This window comes from Macrobrachium rosenbergii, chromosome 26, assembly GCF_040412425.1.
Source record: "Macrobrachium rosenbergii isolate ZJJX-2024 chromosome 26, ASM4041242v1, whole genome shotgun sequence".
NCBI lineage: Eukaryota > Metazoa > Arthropoda > Malacostraca > Decapoda > Palaemonidae > Macrobrachium > Macrobrachium rosenbergii.
Window position 1 is genome coordinate 37,003,706 of NC_089766.1, and position 22,677 is coordinate 37,026,382.

The 22,677-nt window shown below is 32.5% G+C and overlaps 1 protein-coding gene across 1 annotated transcript; it reads right to left on the bottom strand.

The window, feature by feature from the left end:
• Positions 1–17,733: 17,733 nt before the first annotated feature.
• LOC136852810 (protein FAM200A-like) lies at positions 17,734–18,231 on the bottom strand. The gene has a single exon (XM_067127710.1). It carries the CDS (start codon positions 18,229–18,231, stop codon positions 17,734–17,736), a length of 498 nt encoding a protein of 165 aa, XP_066983811.1.
• Between the last annotated feature and the right edge of the window lie 4,446 nt (positions 18,232–22,677).

Consider the following 22,677-nt stretch of genomic DNA (forward strand, 5'->3'; position numbering starts at 1 on the left):
GTACCGTGTTATCGAGACCAGATATCCATTTATATATATATATATATATATATATATATATATATATATATATATATATATATATATATAAATATATATATAAATATATATATATATATATATATATATATATATATATATATATATATATATATATATATATATATATATATATATATATAATCATTAAGCTACAAATGTCGTTTAATATCCAATTCACGCTACTTCAGAAACATTCCCGACGGGTAATTATCATGATGGAGGCGGGTTAATGCCGAAAGGTACTACAATTTCCCCGACCTCGACGGGTAAACAAGTACGGCAGATTCGGCGTTAACTTATACTTCTTTTGATGGTTAAGTGGTTAGACCGTCGACTGGAGTCGTTGGAAGGTACCGTGTTGAGGAATCGAGACCAGACGGCACTGATCCATTTATCACTTATAATTCCCCTCCGGTGATAATTCCCCGTCGGGGATATTCCCAAAGTAGCGTGAATTGTATATTAAACGACAATTGTAACATAATAATTGTATATAAATTAAGGTGATGTGATAAAAAATTCATATATATATATATATATATATATATATATATATATATATATATATATATATATATATATATATATATATATATATATATATATATATATATATATATATATATATATATATATATATATATATATATATATATATATATATATATATATATATATATATATATATATATATATATATATATATATATATATATATATATATATATATATATATATATATATATATATATATATATATATATATATACCTAGTATGTGTGTTTGTGTGTATGTGTGTGCGTGCCTGAATCAGGTAAAGTAACGCCTCTTAACATTGCATTAGGGTCATGAAGAATTTTGGCGCGTAGATTTCCAAGCACCATTCATTGTAGTCCAAAACAGTACGCGTGAGAGAGATACTTATATGAATTACATCAAAAGAATTCTTTATTGTACAGCTAAGGACTTGATATCGCGGCCTGAATGCTTTTAGCTCACTACTGAACGTTACCAAATAGATTCATCCTCGTCACTTTATCGAGGCATTTAGTAGCTTTATCTTTGATGTCTGATATATGTTAAGAATCTACTTGTCAGAATTTTCAGAAAGAGAACTACAAAAGCCACAATACTCTCTTAACGTCTCGAATTTCTTAGAATTTTGTTTATTAACAGTAATGTTATGTTTTGATTCCAAGGAAAAAAAAATGAATGAACTCGTCCATTCCCAGATGATTTAAACCATTTACGTTTAACTTGCAAGTATCCTCCCGTTTAAGGCTTCTTTTCCCTTTTCCTTATAACAATTTCCGAATTATAGGTCCTTTTCACCAACCTGCCATCCTTCATTCTTTCCACATAACGCAACCATCTCTCATATATATGTATATATATACATATATACACACATACACACACACACACACACACACACACACACACACACACACACATATATATATATATATATATATATATATATATATATATATATATATATATATATATATATATATATATATATATGTGTGTGTGTGTGTGTGTGTGTGTGTGTAATGTGTGTGTGTGTGTGTGCATGCATAAATGACTTAATTCCATTCAATTCTCTGCAAACTGGAGAAGCTGTTATGAAACTTTGTGTTTGCCAATGATTATTTAACAATGTAAAGTTTTCGTTGGAAAGAGTTTTACTGGAAGTGACTGGTTCTATGGCTCGTGATTAGCTGTTAGCCAAGTCAGAAAAGCGATAACTAGGCGTGATCTTTTTCTCTCTACTTTCGCCATTGCCTGGAGAGCATTGTGATGGCTGAGCGCCGTATTGCAGATCTCTTTTCGTTGAGATGATAATTTTCTGTGCCCTCCTCACAGGTGCTTTACCTTTTCTGTCTATAACCCAAAATCACGTTTGAAATGGCGAACTACTGTATATAATCATGAATACTGTTTCCACTCTTGAATATTAAAAGAATACAAAAATCATTTTAGTACTAAAAATAATGATTTTACTGTGACATTATTCATAAGGAATAAATGTCGACATTTGTGGAATAAACTAAAGACATGTAAATTTATTTACGTGATACCAAGAATATCACATTGGATGAAAAAGAATGATAGAGAACTTGAAGAGTTCGACGTTGTTAATAAAGGGATTTCTTTGCTATTCTGCTGATAGGCACCTCCACAATTTGTTATGACGAACTACTTAGATCGGCCATTTTTTTGACAAAAGAATTTATTTCGTGATGTGGCTGGAGAGGATTTCGGTGCTTTCCTCGGCACCACGAGTTCCAAAACGCCTCACCCCTTTAGTTTCTGAATTCGACTTCTTTTATAATTTTTCGTTCCCCGTCCCTTCAGCATTTATAAATCATTTTGAATCCCCACAAGTTGATCATATTGCTGCCATTAGCAATTTCCCCTGGATCCTCATCAGCTTGAATTAGAGATCAAAGGACTTGTTACCAAGTTTTAATTACTGACTTTCACAGAAATCCTGTTCTCAGACTTTGCAAATAGCTTACTAACAGCCTCCCCAACAATGCTTTGATCCGAAAGCTGGATTGCTAGAGGGATGGAATGAAATGCCAGCACTTCAGGGCTAGATTAACCTTCTGAAGCTTTTTGTACTCGCAAGCCTTATACTGCGAGACTCAATGTGCATTCACAGACCCTTTAAAGGAAAACTTTATTTAGTCAGCTGTTTTTACATTTCAATATCCAACTCTACCTAGCTCTAAAAATGTTGCATGCAAACAAAAAAAGTTTTTATTTCGTGTTAAGTCTCATTTTACTACCGTTTGTTTCTTACTGGTCTTATAAGAGCATTTTCAGAAAGAGAGGTGGACTGCAAGATGGAGAGAGAGAGAGAGAGAGAGAGAGAGAGAGAGAGAGGAGACCTGGTGACGACTGAGCCCAGGTTTTCGTGCTATATTGGAAACAGTCTAGGCCCGTTGTATTTTTTCTTCAGTGCTTTACAATAAACAATTTTTTTTCGATAGCGTATACGAATGATAATAATTAAGGGAAAAGTGCAGCATGTAAGGTTATCATAAATTGTGAAAAACACTCCCCGTTTGGTAATTTACCACACTGTCATGATTTCATTACCGTTAACATTCTTCAACAGCCCTTCGGAGTATATTGTGGCAACATCAGTTTCCTGTGTTCTCCAAGTTATTTTTCTCAGTAGACGAAGCTGTCAGACTTCTCTTTGTCAATTTATATTCCGCTTAAAATTTAGAAGCTGTAGACAAACAGTGTTTTTTTTTACTGAATTCTCCCATACATATTTCCATCTAATATGATTGAATTGAGAGGTTCATAAAAGTGATACGCCCACCTCTAAGATATTTCGATTTAGTGAATTTACTTAAAGGTTTCAAGACGCCAGCATAAGGCAACATATAGTCAGTCGAAAACAGTTTTCTTGGATACCCTTAAAAACCGTCAGCTTCAAAATATCACATAGGTAACTCAAATAATTATAGTTCTAAAATTATATTCACACTTTCTGTCTCACAATTGTAATTTGCTTGATTGCTTTTAGCACACTGAATACATTATCCTTGGCATAATAAGTTTGATCATATATTTTTTCAATGGATTAGTCACCCGTCAATTAAGACATTGACAGTGGTCATTCATACACATGTACGCAGAGAATGCATCAACATCATCACCAGAAGAACATGAGTCATGCCGCTATAAGAAAAATAAAATGAGATAAAAACCTCCATTGAGAGATTCGTTTTACCTCCAATACATTAGACGACAACTGCCTAAATTAAAATTCACTCTAAGAACATGTTTAATTACAAACAGGCATAACCCTTAACCTATATGAGCTTTCCAATTCGGAATTTGTGTTACAGATAAAATGATGAAGTTCATAAAAGAAAGTAAGAACAGGTCTGATACTTGAACTTTGAGAGTAAGCATCATTCATTGACTTTAACCACTAACAGTATGGACACAGATGTAATTCTGACAGCAAGTTACAATCCATATTGGTTCAACTAATCTTTCAACAAATCTACTTTCTGGCATTTCAAGTAAATTTGACCGACAGATGGTTGTCAGTGATGAATATTGTTATAAGCCCTTAAGCAAAGGAGCCAGAGACAAACATACTTCCAGTTGATGACTGTTCAGCTTCCCTAACCGCAACTTGGATTGGCACTTAGATCATTCCTTCTCTTTTGGCCGGCCTTCAGGATCAATGGCATGTCTGTCTGTACATGGTCCTCTCTCTCTCTCTCTCTCTCTCTCTCTCTCTCTCTCTCTCTCTCTCTCTCTCTCTCTCTCTCCCTTTCCTAATTACTAATTTCTAATTTTAAAGGTACTGTAAATAGAAAGAATACTTTTATTCATAAAATAAACAAGAACACAACTCATAACGAGACTATCAAGGTTATAAAACCTGTATAAAAATTCAGGAGAAAAGCAGAAGGGCTAAGAACCTCTCAAAGACCCAGGGCAATTTATCTTAAGGTAAGATCTTATTTATGGATAAGTAATTCATAAATAAGAAATCAAAAACATTATACTCAGAAAAAGAATATAATAGTAATAATAGTTATATTTCCTCCTAAGATGCAAATTGAACTATCATTCTTTCAGCTGACTCCCGTAAACAAAATAAGATTTAAACGTTAATTGCTTTTTATTCTCTCCTCAAGAAGCTGATCCTTCTAGTCAGGGGAAAGCTCAAGGATGACGGTAAATATTTTTTTACATTGCTCCTTTCTTTTTTTGGGGCGTCTTCTTTGTTGATATATTAATGTCAATTAAAAGTCATAAAACCTGCAAAATAACATGTTCTCTGAATCATATGAGAAGCGTCTATAGGTAGGGAAACACGTTCAACATTCTTAATAATAATACATTTATGCCCATTTCAGCTGCATCGTTCTGCCATCTAGTAGCTTTGCTGATGTCATCAGCAGGTCTGCTGTTCTCTAGGGAATCTGGACGACGTCCCATGAAGTCATCGCAGATTCAATCTACCTGATATTGATTTGGAGATGGAAAGCCAAATGTCTGTTGCTCGAACGCTCAGGAAAACTAAAATAAGTTGAGGAGACTGATTCGATATGCAATCCATAGCCTTTATCGAAGGAATAATAATAATAATAATAATAATAATAATAATAATAATAATAATAATAATAATAATAATAATAATAATAATAATAATAATAATAATAATAATAAAGATTGGGGAAGGAAATGGGAAACACAATAAGGGAGGAAATGGAAAGCTGAAACCTCTGAGTCTTTAAAACGTGGAAAAGTATTAATGAAGAGTAACACTTATAAATGTGAAATATGCGTAGTTTTTATCTTCTCCTTTTACCTTATGCCGTTCTTAATACAAAATTCTCAAGCTCCTTAAGGGGAACTAATTCCATTTTTTTAAATTAAAAGTAGCGACAATTACTCAAATAAAAAGAAATAAAAGTTCTTTTATCGTTTATCGTTTGTCCTATGGTAATCAGGTTTCTCTTTCCCTTCCCTTGCCCCAGATGTACCCTCAACCAAACCTTACACCTGGCTTGGAGATGTGGAACATATTCTTCTTTGGTCACTCCTTAAATCATTTATTTATCTAAGTACTTCTCAAGCAGAGGGTTGTGTTCTTAATTCAAACGGCTGTCCTGCTGAACTAGAATTTTATTGTTGGAACTGAAAATAAAGCTAATTTTATCTTCAAGAAAACCATTAAACCATTTTTTTTCTGTGAAATTCTAATAGGAAAACGCAAAAGCTACCTAGTTTGTGGTTGCGTAGGTTCATATTAGTTTTTTGAATCACCTTTAATAGCCGCAGCGAGTTTTCAGTCTCTCGAATTCCCCACACTTATTATTACAAGCCTTGATTCCACATGTTGAATAAATGTGAGTGACTAGGAGATTCTAAGTAAATTTCAACTCTAGTAAAGTGTGTCTGAATTCGACAGATATATATGTGGATGTGGTTGAAGGGATTTACATTTGTCTTCGAAACATAATGAGCTAAACGGCACCTTACTTCTAATGCCGTGTCTATGTTCGAATCCGTCAAGGAAGGAAAGGACTTCTTCATTTATTCCCCATCTAGATTCAAGACTCTAGATTCAAGATTATAGTAACCATTTATCAAAAGTGAGAAGCAAATGAGAAGCTCAGAGGTGACACAGCCCATTAAAATACATGTATATCAGAACAAGCCTTTGACTCAAGTCTTGTAAGGAGACATTATTTTCTCTTACCGAAAAATACTAACTTCTTAGGTATTCTTTTGGCTGGAAGAAAACTAAGATGATCATTATTCGTTATTCATACCACATTAGAGGAAATAAAAAATACGATCGAGTCATTTTCAATTGAAAAGAAAAGTAGAAAATTTGACAGTTCACACAAAATCCTTTATTTAAAAAAAAATCCTAATTTTTAATTTTTCATTTGTTCACTTAGTTACTTATTGTATACCTTAGAATCTTCAGTGACAGCAAAAAGGTGGTAATCGTAGCTTAAAATGACTTGAAATTTTTGAATATCAAGTTTATTCCACTCTAAAAATCACAAAATGCACAGGTAAAACTATTACGATGACAGGGATATCTACCTATTCATTTTCTTATCATTTCAGCACTCATAAATATTAAGTAAGAAATCCCTCTAGGCGTTTACAGAGAAATCTATCGATTATTTTTTTCTAGTGGGCATTGTAGATGATTTTGTATTTGCAATTTTGACATCCCGACCCCATTTTTGTTTCAGTCTAAATACAGATATTAATTAAATATAAGAAATTTAATCAAATTAACTATTCTACCAAAGTACCAAATTAAACAGAGATAAAAGCATGCTACGTTCGTTTCTTTACCTTCAAGATTCCTACTTGAAAGTAATCCCTATGATGAACAGCGTAAGCTCCTCTTCAGAGCTACTCTGTAGGCCCACATGGTCGGAGAATCTAAACTTGCAACAGTGGAGTGTTTCACACCAGCCTCCTCTCATCATTTCATATTGTGAATATGTCATTGTTACATATAATTTGTTTTTCCTTTGCTTTTGTTTTGTATGCCAAAAATCACCTCCTTAACCAGCCATCCAACCCTCCCCCAAATCTTCAGTTTACTATTTTTTCCGTCTTTCTCCTCAACTAAAGATTAGAACGGTTTCCGTACGTTACGGAAGTCTGTCATAAAACTTTCGATTTTTTTTAACGTTAATGTACTAGAAACTGGTTACAGAAAATCTGTTATATGTGTATTCAGTCTTAATTTCAGTAAGCAATTTTTTCACTAATCTTATATCTTATTTGCTCTATATCGAGCATTTCATTTTAGCCAGTAAATCTAGCATGTATGATGACAATATATATATATATATATATATATATATATATATATATATATATATATATATATATATATATATATATATATATATATATATATATATATATATATATATATATATATATATATATAATGGAGAAACCTATATATATGTACGTGTGTATTCAAGACTTGTATATTCAATAAATATAGAAAAAAAAATTAATACTTTTCGCTGCTGGATGGACGGTATTTTCGTTGGAACGATTTTACGATTCGTCATAATGCTAACCGTCGACAACCTGTCTTTGTTTCCACTAAGTCAATTTTCTGATGAAGAAATTTATGATTGACGGAAGAAAAAAGGGAAGACTCGGTTCCTCTTTTCTTTTTGAATTCCTCTTCTGGAAAACTATGTTGCCCTATGACTGAGGAATCATATTACAGAAAGAAAGAGGTAATTCAACTTTTATGATGGTTTAAAAAAAAGGACGAGAAAAGATAAATGGAACGATAAAGAAGGGAAAGCCTTACTGCATGTCTTTTATTTGCGCAAAATTATGTACTTCAAAGAAGAAGTACAATCTGCCGAAAGAGTCCATTCGAGAAGAGAAGAAATACAGATGAAGTAGAAATCACAGCCACAGTAACAAACATTAAAATAGGAGTCCTGGTCTTTCATTTCTGTTGGCAATTTAGTCGTTCCATTCACACTTTAGTCATGCGCAGCGCAAATTAATGTACTTTATTTTTTCACTGCTTGTTTAGATTTTTTATAGGAAATATACGCCCGGGTTCTTGATATATATGCTAGCATAAAGGAAAACATGTGCTAGTTTCAGCCTACTGTACTGAAATCAACCTTGAAACAAAATAATGAATTTTGCGAGGACTGTGGTGCTAGAAGCCTATTTTTCCAAGTGAAGAAACCCCAGAAAGAAATCAACTTGAATTTAAACCGATATCTAAAGCGGCATTTTCGCAGCTCTGAAAGGGAGCCGTATGACTCTTTTCAAGAGTATTCAGTTATCGTATTTAGTGAATGCACAATTCACATTTCCCTTAGCAAAAACACATTTGAGTGTTTTGAGGACTTTTTGCTTCTCCTTGAGCACTAATACATTTTCTGTCATTTGAAGGTTTCAGTGAACTAAACGGGTTTGTTCATCTTTCACAAGTACATTGGGGGGAAGGAAACATATATCGAGGTAGGAAAGTTTATCAAAGTCCACCCCGTGACGGACAATTCACGACAAACAGATTCTAGAGCTTGATGTTCCCAATTTTTCCAGCTGGGGTTGAACATATTATCAATGTAGAGAGCATATGAGGCAAGTGTGGACGTTTCGTATCGCTTGATACATTTCCCAGTTGAAATAGCGATTAAAAATAAACAGTATTTGCGTATATAAGATAAAATATATACACATTACATACTTATTTACACAATATTAGCGGTTAAAAAAGAGAACAGGGGAAGAACCAAAAGCAGAGGCAAGAAGAGTAAAACACTTACCCGCAATGGTAGTATAAACCAGACTAACAAGAAATGCAGGACAGGAGGAGGAGAGAGACACGGGGGGCACAGACACAGAGGCTAAAAACAAGAGCAAACTATGCAATGAACAGTTGGGTTGCTGCTGATTGGTGAGTGAGGGTAGGGACAGACAATCTGAATGTATAATGATCAAATTGGCTGTACCAAGTGCATCTTAATAAATGGATAGAAACGTCGGCATCTTAATAAATGGATAGAATACAGAATGCCTTCCCATATCTCCATTATGTCTATATATATATATATATATATATATATATATATATATATATATATATATATATATATATATATATATATATATATATATATATATATATATATATATATATATATATATATATATATATATATATATATATATATATATATCTTCTCATTCTCCTTTCGTGGCAAACTGTTTATCTCCGCAGTTTCAAGATTTTGTCTTTGATTGCACTTAACATCCACTCTGGGTTTGAAGCAACGGTCTTCTAGGTCTTTATGGCTGTTTCTTATTTTTAAGAAAGTGATAAAAGCAATCAGAGAAGGGACAACAGCTGGATGTGCAAAATTGTGTGACAGGAAAATGGGATGATTTTCCTTTAGGAGAAAATACAAAAAGATACTTGAACTTCCAAGGAGAGAGTCAGTATTATGCGACACCCCAACCCAATGGAAAAAAGATCCTTCTGTTGAAGACCTCCAGCCCTCAAAGTTTAATTTGTAAACGTGCTGATTGACAAAGGGAACTTTATTCAGATTTAATGTTGAACTTTTCTGATCTGGAAGGAAATAGACAGAATAACTGTCATTCTTGGAATTCTCTTCTATGGCCACTTAAGATCCACACAAGACGCCATGTAATCTCCCACTGAGAGATGTTGACGTGCATAAGTTTTTCAGAAGCATTCCTGCAGATCACTGTCTCCCAATTTCGAGGAAGTAAAGTCTATCAGGTCATCTAACGTATTTAAAGGCCTGTACTTTCATGACAATAAAATCAATTGGCTTGTAGAGATGACTGTCTGGTTTTCTGGTCCAACAGTTCTAGATATCAACAGCATCTAAGGAACAGAGATGGCCAAATGTCTGGGAAACCATCTTTCAGGTTTGTTGTAATGAAATCAGCAAATTTCCCAGCATGAAACTCGTTCTGCAGGAGAGCAGGACACATAATAATGGCATTAGGGGCAAAATGTTGGTGCTACCTACGGCATCCGTTGACGGTACTGAGTACATCTTAGTATTGTCAGTGTGAACTTAGTACTAATCTCTTTTCCCTTCCATATTTGGATAAAACCAAAAGAGAAACGATGTTATTCTCTCTCTCTCTCTCTCTCTCTCTCTCTCTCTCTCTCTCTCTCTCTCTCTCTCTCTCTCTCTCGTATCCATCTTTTGATGTAAAAATACGAAAGATTTATCTATTTTCCAATAATTCTATTTTCATGTATAAACAAATTCGGTCTTTTAGTAAGGCGCCTTCCCTTAATATCAATAACCCATATTTACTCAAATTTTATGACTCTTCCTAATCAATTAGTGTTACAGTCATTTTGTTTATTTATTTATTTATTTTTTGTAAATTGAGTGATGAATAAAAATGTCCTTTTAATTTGTGTTCATCTAATACACACGGACTGACACGTAGGTAAAGACACAGACACCCGAGTTGTGAGGCTTAATATCTATGAGTATAAAAATGTCACGTGTAAAATTAACGACAAAATATCATTTATATACAGTTACGAGTTACACTCTGTTACTTATAGCGGAATGTGTTGATTCTTTAGCTGTGGCCTAAAAGCTTGTGTTGATACAAGATGTTAAATAAGGATGAAAATGTAACTAAATAAGCAAACAGAATCTCATATTTATTCCTTCGTTGAATTCTTGTCAGGCTAACTTTTCAGTTTTAGCCTGACCCATCGTTCTCTGAGGTGAAGAGTTTTCAAACATAATTATAAAAAGGTCGAGTAAAATTGGATATTGTTCTTGAGATGTGAAAATGAACTTAAATTCCTTCAAAAGTGTGAATAACACATGAGTCTTCAGGCTTTCGGTAATATTGCAGAAACTTCTATACCAATTAAGGAAATTGTAGTCGCACCTTTGTTCTCTTTGATGATGTTTTTGAAGCGTTCCATAAGGGAGTGGTTAATTTTCAGATTAGCACCTCTATCTTTCAGTTTTTTGAAAGATAAACATTAATTTCCCCTCAGCGACTCAGAAAAAATTATTGTTCTTAATACAGTGCAAGATATTAAGATGATGAATGCTGGTCAGGAGGGTGCAGCAGTCTTATGGAAGCTGTATAATTATAACAATAATAAGATTCAATAAGGCTCCGAATGTAAAGCGAGGACACTGGTTTTGACATCTTCAGTGTTCTCCCTACGTCAGGACTCTTGAGACAGACTTCCATTGCCAGGTCTGCGGCAGCTCATTTAACTGGCTATACCTGAACGGTGAGGAAGCGAAGCTTTCCTCAACAACGAGTTCCTGGTGTCTCGAAGGGAAGCGTAAATGTAGAATGATTATCTGCATTTCAGTTTCCTGCGACTTCTTCAAGTTATTTGAAAGCTTCCTAGTGAGAATGGAAGGCGACGGGGATGTAATGAAGGTTATCAAGAAAATTCGAGTTGTTTGTAGATCTTCAGGAGACTTCGTTTTCAAATGATTAGGTCTGATAACATTTGCATTTTCTGCAGACAGGAGAACTTAATCATATAGAGTCCCAGAAGCCTTTTTGATAAATAAAGAATACCTTTAACAATCAGCCATTACAGTGTAATAGAGAGAATATTTCATGAGGATACAGCAGTGGAATTCTTCTCAAATTATACTTTAACTAAAATACCAAAGGTGAAAACTTTCTTGAATTAATTAAGTGCATAAAATGTAAGCCTTACAAATTATATTCTGCCTATAACCACTACATGCTTTGCAATTGTCCATAAGCTTTCTCAAGTATCTTTGATTTTCCCTTAATTGCGCCAGAATCATCAGGTTTTCATTATTATGAATGACCTCTGCGTAAAAATTAGCTAAAATTATTCTTTCATTGTACCTAATCATTTTTCAGTATAGCGCTAATATACTGTCTCTTCACATATTGGCTTCATAGCAAAGAGATCCGTACACCATTATCCCTTTACACAAGAAAGTGACAGGGCCTCACAAAGCCAAGATTTCTTTCTTCTTCTGGAATGAAATGTCCTTTGATTATAAACGATGCGGAATTCTTCACGTCTGCTTCGAAAATTCGATCATGACATGTCGGTCAGAATTCCGAAGGATTAAAATGACTAAAAACCACATTTGGGAATGCGTTAAATTTCACTGGTCACAATCCAGAATCCGGAATTCCAGAAAGGCGAAATTCCAAAAACTGCAGTCCGTTACTTTGAACAAGAGGAAATAATTTTTATCCTGCAGTAGGTAAAGAACAAATTAGGCATGAATATGAGAAGATAAGAAACAATTACAATGTACACTCACTCAAAAATATTCTGCAACATGTTCCAGAAGTTTTCGTTCACCTAACAGTAATTTGTTCTTTTGATATTTACAAGGAAATGTAATTTTCGTATTCGATTTTGGTTATTAATCATACGGTTAACAATATAAAAAAGAGTGGTGAGTGAAAAATTCATATTACGAAAAATGACGAAATATTTTGAAAAATTTCACTCCAGATGATTGGGCAAAAGAGTCAAAGAAGAAACTATATTTCGAATCCAGACAAAAGCTTATTGACTAATAAAATAATATTGAATAACCATCAATGAAATTATATATACATAAAAAAAGAAAGAATTCAACCATTATCGTTGTCAAAAACAAAAAGAAAAATCTCATAACGTCGTATGTTATCGTGTGACTCCACATTCGGGCAGGAAAAGTTTAAACTGTCTCGTCACTAAGCCGGACCACAATCATTAGCTTGCATAAGACTAATGTTTCTATCGTAGATATTGCTCGGCAGCTTAGCGTAAATTAAAAACAACCATGTATAGAGGGATACAACAACAGAGAGAACGAGGAAACATGATAAATTCATTGTAAAATCTGGAGGACAACCTCATTGTTGCACTACTGTTAAGTATCATCATCGGATGATCACTGAAGGTGCTCCGCCTAACTCCCCTGACTACCGATGTTGCTATAAAAGAGAACATTACGCTCTCCTTCAAATTGCTGCTCAAACCATCCGTAACAGGTTACATGAGACCAAGATATTATTTCATCATACTCCTGCCAAAAACACTTCACATCAGTGAAACACAAAGAATAGAGGCTAGGGTTTGCATTATAATATAATCCAGTGGCCGATGATTTCTGTACGAGTCATCTTTTGCGATGAGGAGGAGACATTCTCCACTGATGAGCATGGTAGTCTTCTTCACTGCTGGCATTTAGCGTTAACTAAATTAATGTTGAACTTCTAGCTAATTTTAATTCTTTAGAAACTTAGATAATAAGAAATACAAAAATAGGCGTTATATATTCAGTTAACTTCATAAGAGGCATCAAAATGATAGGCCTAAGTAGCAATGAAAGAAATGAGAAATTACACATAATATATATATATATATATATATATATATATATATATATATATATATATATATATATATATATATATATATATATATATATATATATATATATATATATATATATATATATATATATATATATATATGTATGTGTGTCTGTATGTATGTATGTATGTATGTATGTGTGTGTATGTGCGATTATATTCTATGTATTACAAAACTGGACGTGAAATCTGTTAGTCTAGTTCAGAATATTTTATATTAAGTTTCACTAGTTCATAATATACATAGGATTAGTCATTCAAAAATTTAATTAATAATAATGTGAAGCAAATCTTTACAAAAGTCGTATTTGTCGATGTTAATAAGACTAACAGTTCAACTTGTAACAGTCGTAGGCCTATGTCTACAAAGTTCACACATATGAAGGAGATAAAACAACGATAGTGATGGCAGTTGGAGATGAAAATATTGAAACATAAGAACAGCGATGACCTCTGAAGTATTATAGTAACATCCTTTAATTAAGTAAAATATGACAACAGTAAGCAGTATCAGAAAAAGGCCTGCTTAAGGGAAACTGCAGGTAATTTCTCGGACCCACCACTAGTGTTCAGTTGTTTCACGCGCTTACAACTGACTTGCCAAATAGCGCCAGATGTCGCTATTATAGGCTGTTGTCCGAAAAGTTTTGAAGTATGTTGCAAAACTTTTTTGAGTGATTGTACATTACATACTGAGATAGTTAAACTCTGCACTATAAGTGAATCCCTCTAGAATATGGGAACAATGAGTGATGTTTTAGATTAAGATGTCTAAGTATTACCAAGGACCCTCGTTCCAAGAGCAACTCATGAGACCTGACCAGACAGCACACATACTTATGTGTGAACGCTCATTCCTATCCTTTTTGGAGCTTATATATGAATTTTGTATCACTTCACTGTAACATTTTATATACAAACATTAAGCTACAAATATCTTTTCATATCTAATTCGCGCGATTTCAGGAATATCACCGAAGGAGAATTACAAATGATAAATGGGTTGGTACCTAAGTGACTCGAACACTCGACAGTACCCTTCAGTAACTTCCAGTTGATGTTCAAGACCATTCAGCTACCAAGAGAGGTATTAGTTAATGACGAATCCCAGTACAAATCCCTGCACGCAGTGGTGTAAGTACAACAGTCCACATTAACTCATACATCTCTTAGTAGCTGAATTGTCATGAACATTAACTGGAAGTCTTTGGAGGGCACTGTCGGCTGTTTGAGTCACTTAGGTAGCAATCCATTTATCACTTATAATTCCCCTTTGATGATATTCTGATGTAACTTTGAATTGGACATTAAACAACATATATATATACTGTATATATATATATATATATATATATATATATATATATATATATATATATATATATATATATATATATATGTGTGTGTGTGTGTGTGTGTGTGTGTGTGTGTGTGTGTGTGATGGCCATAATGAATGTGATTTGAGATTTCTGTATCCTGAATCGAATATGGTAAGAAAACTAATATATCACTAAAAAAATGAAGTATCTAGTAACACTTGGATAAAGAGAAATCACTGTTATTTCTCGATCATGATGTTATTACTGAAACTTCTAACTGCAAATAGTCAATTTAACTTTTATTAACCGAATCATGTGTTTTATTGATTTCTTATGCTTTTAATTTTGTCATCCCTCAAGACGGAATTAATATGGACACAAAATAAGTGAGACTATATATCCAATAAGGATTGCAAGCACTCTTAGGTAACTCTTCTGCTAAAATGATGAGGATTGCCTGTAATTGGAGGAAACCAATAGGAGATGTGATTAGCGTAGTAACCTGAATAAGCACTGTCATTTATGCTTTATTTCACGACTACTAGGAAGTAGCCGTCTTCTTTTTGCAAGCACAAAATTTTATTTAACTCTAAGTCTTTAAACTTCAAATCGATGGCATTCCTGCTAGCAACAAACACTTAAATCCTAATTGAAATCCATTCTCGAGATATATTGTTACCCGCTACACAAAGAATGGTCAAGTGTTACATAAAAAAAATTGTTAGAGGAAGTAATAACATATCTGTGTGTTAGCTAATATAATTCCACTTTATAAAGATTGACATAGAAAGGGCTGTGGTTGTTACAAGAAGATTTGCAGGCAAGTGAACGAGTGCTGCTGTAATAGTCCATGGATTCTAAGGAAAAGTTCGAGTGTGACAAGGAAAGAACACGACCGTAAATGTATGTGGCCCATGAATGGAAAGGAAGGAGTGAGAAACAGTTTCTTTGAGAATCCGTTTTTATGCCTGGATTTGAAAAACAGGATCTATGGTTGTGCTGAGTGATTTAAATGCAATTGTAGGTGATAGAGAAAGATGTGGCTTACCTGTTAGAGGCAGGGTGCTTGTTGAAAACCAAATGATGTAGATTTATATATGAAGGAAAGATTCAAAATGGTTTTATGCATGTATGTAAAATAAGTGAATTTTTAAACAAGAGGAAGTTGGCCATTTGATGATAAAGCGCAGAAAAAGGAATAAAAATAGCAATGGGTGATACAATAAAAATGGATGCTTAGTAAAGAAAGTTACTTGAAATACATTAATATCACAAAAGCTCGTGCAGCCGTTTATAAAAGGACAAATAAAGGCTTAAAGGAAGAATGAGGAAAAAATTTTTTAAAGACATGAAATGTGTGACCAAGCACATCATGGAAAATATGAAGTTATAGTTGGTTGGATTAATGCAGAGTGAAAGGTTAATCAACAACCAATTTAAGTTTTCCAAGTTCAGCCTTGACATTTGGAAAGAACACATCGATAGAGAAACCGAAATTATCGACGCATTTGCTGACAATGATAAAAATATCAGAGAGAGAGAGAGAGAGAGAGAGAGAGAGAGAGAGAGAGAGAGAGACAGACAGACAGACAGACAGACAGACAGAACCTGATCACTATTAATATTGTAGATGTGTATAAGTTATTGCTTTACTTTGGTTCGTCACTTTTCCTGGATATGTTTCTTTTTTTCTTAAGCAAAAAGCATACAGTTCTGATAATTAGTTCCTTTATATAAAAAAATAACCATTAGTTTTACTGATGATTATATCTTATTGTTGTCGTTGTTATTACTGAATAAGTAGCCTTTAGAAAGTTTTTGTTGAGTAATACACTATTGAATTTCGTTTTACTCGAAATGAAATATTTACACAAAACTATTTAAGGGTGAAAAATATATGTTAGCAACACTAAAATAACGAAAAAATGAACATCATTTGTTAACGTTAGCTTTTGAAAATAAAACTAGTTTTATTTTCAGGTCATAGACTAGGATGTGTTTTAATTCATACGTTTTTCTGCAATTCTCATAAAACTCCCCACTTGATAAACTAGTTCTGGTGTGGCATCAAAGCAGTTATCTAAATTTAAGAATGCTACGTATGCTTGCTATGAAACTTTTAGTTACCGAATTTCCAGACGTTTTTACCAAATAATTCTCTATCAGACGTGCTTGGAAAAGCTACCTCTGACCCTTAACCTCCTCCCTAACTTCCAGTGAATTGTTTGGGAGCATGGCACAAAAAAATGCTTTTTCGTCTATTCCATAGTTAAATTAGAATAATGCTGTCAGGGCTTTCTACAATCACTTCCAGAATATGGAACTGTCCACATGTAGGTATTTTCTGAGGTGGATCGATCATCGCCTAAGGCAGCGTTTCCCAACCTTTCTTGGTTGTGACCCTAAATACAGTCATAACCTGGACCAGCGACACTAAACGTGTGAACATCTAGTAATAAATTCAACCCTTTTCATGTTACAGTTATACTTGCAAATGTATATGAATTCTATTTGCAGAAGTTTATATTTACTAACATAACGAATTTTAATAAATCTGAAACAGAAAAGAAAACAAATGTTAAAAAACACGAACTTTTACTTGCATATCCGACCACAAAAAAGTGTAAGTTTTTCTTCAGTGGCTAGCAATCACACCTTTTTATACTTTGCTGATAAATTTCAGTGATTCACAAAATTAATATAATGAATTATATATAAAAGTGGCTAGTGTAAGAACCAAGTAATATACCTTTGGAATAACCAGGGACCACATTGAAAGAAAGACTTCAACAAATTATAAAAACTCAAAATGTTTTTTCAGTGGCTGCCTTGAAACTGCTTCATTTTGTGTAAGAGGTTCTCAAAGTTCGGTTTTATATTCATTGTTAGAGCACGCCTCAAGTCATGTTAGGGTTCCAGCCGGTTTCTTGCTTGTCTTGATTGTAACAAGATTTGAAAAACCTACTTCGGGGAGATATGTTGCTGGAAAATGAAGAAGAGCTTTTTCAGTCTCTCGCGTAAGAATGGAGGGCGTATCCTGGAGTTGAATCCAATATTTTAAATACTGAAGGTCTATATGTTTTTCTTGAAAACCTGGAATATCTTCTCCAACCTCAGTGACATTCACAGTGAAAGCATTCCTGATACAGCTATGATTTTTCAAGTCAACATTTTCTGGAATATACCTGTTCATTTCTTCCTGAAGATTACTCAGATGATCTTTGACAGTATCCATAATGTCAGGCAGGGACGTATCTGAAGAATCTTCCAACATAGCACTTAGTTTTAGAAAAGCTGCAGTTTTTCCGTTGGCCAGTTTTTTCCACCAGAGAGCAAGGTTTTTCGTGTACGAGGCGATTTTTTCGGCAGTGTTCACCACGACGTGCTTTCGACCCTGCATGTCTGAATTACCCAAAACCAAAATGTGACCAGTTGTGAATTATTATTATTATTATTATTTTTTAAGACACTCTGGCGACCGTCAGAAAAAGCCTCGCGACCCTCATTTGAGTCGCGATCTGGTGTTGGGAACCACTGGCCTGTGGGATCAGTATTACTTCGAGAAACCTCATTTGTCTTCATTTCATCATAAAAAAAATATACCTGTTTTACTGTGAACCTCGAAAGTACAAAGAAGCAAATCGATATTTTAATATTCGAAGAGTAGCAAAGCTTTAGTAATATTACTCTCTCTCTCTCTCTCTCTCTCTCTCTCTCTCTCTCTCTCTCTCTCTCTCTCTCTCTCCGCTAGGTATAATACATAAAGTAATGGCCCTAAAATTCATACATTTTCTTTTATAACTTTTACCCTTATACAAGTGAATATTATTCTTCGGAATCTTTCCCTCATCGAGATTTACATTACACACCCTGTTCCGCTTTTCAATCAAGCTTTCACCCCTGTACTGCAGTGATTCAATTGTACATCACCAACTCAGGATCTCTTTCTATTTTGTATATTCCCAGTCACCTCCCTTACTCATTTATATTTTGTATGTTCAACAAATACTAAATAAATACTTGCTCCACTGAACCAGGACTACTTTTTCTTTGATTACCGTCTTCTTATCTGCAACTTTTATTGGGAGACATTTGCTGATAACCTTTCTCTCTGCATTAACTCCCTAGTAAAAGAACTTATTCAGCATGAAGTCTTTGCTCACATTTTGCAATTTTTTCAAATGCTTTTATTTCCACTCATGCAATATTTATCCTTTTGTGGGCGCATGCAGTCTTCTTTTCTGTCTTGTATATGCAAGGGGTTTGGGGTGGGAAGGGGTGACATGTAAAAATAACAAAAAACCACACACATTAGTGTCTAATCCATATTTTTGAGGCTCATTATCCATTTTGAGATAAATAATGAATGCCCATTGCCATTTAAACCCAAGTTCAGCCCCAATAGGAAGCTGGGGTGAGAAGGGGTGAAAGATAAAATGTCAAATTATCTTAACGGGAGAGGGAGAGAGTGAGAGAGAGAGTAGAGGAGGTATTTGGGAGGGAAGAGAGAGAGAGAGAGAGAGAGAGAGAGAGAGAGAGAGAGAGAGAGAGAGAGAGTTTATCACTTGTCATTCAGAGTTTTCCTGGGCAGCACAGCATTGGTCAGCTAGTATATATATATATATATATATATATATATATATATATATATATATATATATATATATATATATATATATATATATATATATATATATATATATATATATATATATATATATATATATATATATATATATATATATATATATATATATATATATATATATATATATATATATATATATATATATTTATATATATACATATATATATATATATATATATATATATATATATATATATATATATATATATATATATATATATATATATATATATATATCATTTTTAATATATATATATATGTATAATATATATATATATATATATATATTCTACTGGTCACTTTTTAACAGATACATGTGTAATCTTAATTTTAACTTTTCAAATTCTTCGAGGTCATGTCGTGATTGTGGTAGCGCGGGTTCGTTTCCCGCTACCGGACATCATAAGTTCTTCAAATTATTTGCACTTGGATCCAAAAGCTTTGTAGTGACAAGTGTATCCAAAAAAGCGCAAAGAATTCGAGAAGTTAAGAGGGCATTGTGTCTTTTACAATTACACACACACACATACATATATATATATATATATATATATATATATATATATATATATATATATATATATATATATATATATATATATATATATATATATATATATATATATATATATATATATATATATATATATATATATATATATATATATATATATATATATATAATTTATATATATGTGTGTATATATATATAAATGTATATATATATATATATATATATATATGTATATATATATATATATATATATATATATATATATATATATATATATATATATATATATATATATATATATATATATATATATATATATATATATATATATATATATATATATATATATATATATATATATATATATATATATATATATATATATATATATATATATATATATATATATAATATATATGACTATTTATCACATCACCGTGATTCATATACAATCGAAAGCTACAAATAATATCATTCACTCTACCTGAAGGAAGTAATATATTTTCATATATGTTACCGAATAAATTTTAGGTGATAATAAGTCCACCGTCCCGTGGGATCGAACCAGCGACGGACGGGGAATCAGGACTACAGTGACACACTAACCAGTCGGCCACCTCTTGTGGCCGACTGGTTAGTGTGTCACTGTAGTCCTGATTGTTGACCCCGTCGCTGATTCGATTGAACTACGATCCGTGGATCGAACCAGCGGCGGACGGGAATCAGGACTACAGTGACATAACCAGTCGGCCACCTCTCTTGTGGCCGACTGGTTAGTGTGTCACTGTAGTCCTGATTCCCCGTCCGTCGCTGGTTCGATCCCTAATGGACGGTGGATTATTATCACCTTCCTTCCTCGGCAACATATATGAAAATATATTACTTAGGTAGATATATTATTTGCTTGATTATATATATATATATATATATATATATATATATATATATATATATATATATATATATATATATATATATATATATATATATATATATATATAATTTATATATATGTGTGTATATATATAAATATATATATATATATATATATATATATATATATATATATATATATATATATATATATATATATATATATATATATATATATATATATATATATATATATATATATATATATATATATATATATATATATATATATATATATATATATATATATATATATATATATATATATATATATATATATAATATTTATATATATATATATATATATATATACACATATATATATATATATATATATATATATATATATATATATATATATATATATATATATATATATCTATATATATATATATATATATATATATATATATATATATATTTATATATGAAGTGAAATGCAATGTATTCGAAATTTTATAAAATTACCTTTTAATAAGCATACATTCTAATATATCAATAGCCACTTAACATTATTATATATTTTTGCTCTTTATCTTGGAACGTTTATGAAGGATATCGATATTTTCAGATTTCTTTGTAATAATTTGCCTTTACGAATTTGATTATCAAATGAAGATTTGCTATGAATTCGGTTAAAAGAAAAATATTAAATCGAGACTGGAAAACGATTCCTTAAATCCCTGCTTTTAAGAAGCGAAAAAAAGTTAGTGTGACTGCTGGATGAATTATGTTGACCCCTTGCATTGCTGAACTACAGAGGCACGTGTTTACTCCTGCGTAGGGAATGGCTAAGTGCCCAATAAATTTTCTCTATGGGTTTGTTGTTGTTGTCGTGAGTGTTGTGCAAGGAGGCTGGTTTCCTAAATTTGATACAGATTGAATCCCCTTTCTTGGTAGGGAATGGGAGATACCTCTGTCAGAGGCAAGTATTATCCATTTGCTAAACTCCAACATTTAGCGAAGATAATGTTTTTTTTTTTTTTTTTTTTTTGTCAGCAACATTGCTGCTGACACTAAGTTTACTCATCTAAGTTTATGCTCAAACTTTGAGGAGCATCACCGGAAACTTTTTCTTTTGACCATCTGGAAAAAAATGTCGCTCAGCGCGTGGAAATTCATAAGAAACATCAGCAATGTGAAAAGTTATTCTGTTTTTTACATTTGGATGTCAGGGTAATCATCCCCTTTTTCTTATCATTTTTGTTATTAACAATATCATAGCAGATTTTGATTCTCCGTTTGTTTTCCTTGTTACTATACATTTCCGTCATTGTTACTTCACATATGTTCTCTTATTGTTATTGTTATTTTAATCTCTCTTTTTAAATCTGATTTTGAAGAAACAGGTTTTTTGCGTTTACCAGCTTTCCAAAGGGACATGTCCATTTTATTGTCTGAAAGTGAATATTTTTTCTTCTAGATATCTGAATCTATGACAGAGGTAGCTGGAATAAAATACGTTTTGGAAAAATCATCGTGACCCCAGAATAACATAACAGCTTTTATAAAAGTTTGAAGAAAATACTGGAAAACATTGCTTTTTGAATGAACTTGTGAAGTTGAAAAACAGGAAAAGTAAAATATATTTTAAGTGAATCATTACTAGCCCAAATAACTTGCGCATTTAGAGGTAGAAAAATCAGAGAAAATTAAAGGTCTAAATGACACGACTTTAAGCACTACTTTCGATCTCTAGTGACAAATTCGGAAGCCCAGGTTCTTCAGAATTTGTCGCTATGGATGGAAAG

Coding starts and splice junctions, on each gene's coding strand:
- LOC136852810 (XM_067127710.1), bottom strand. CDS start 18,231: ATGCAGGGTCGAAAGCACGTCGTGGTGAACACTGCCGAAAAAATCGCC.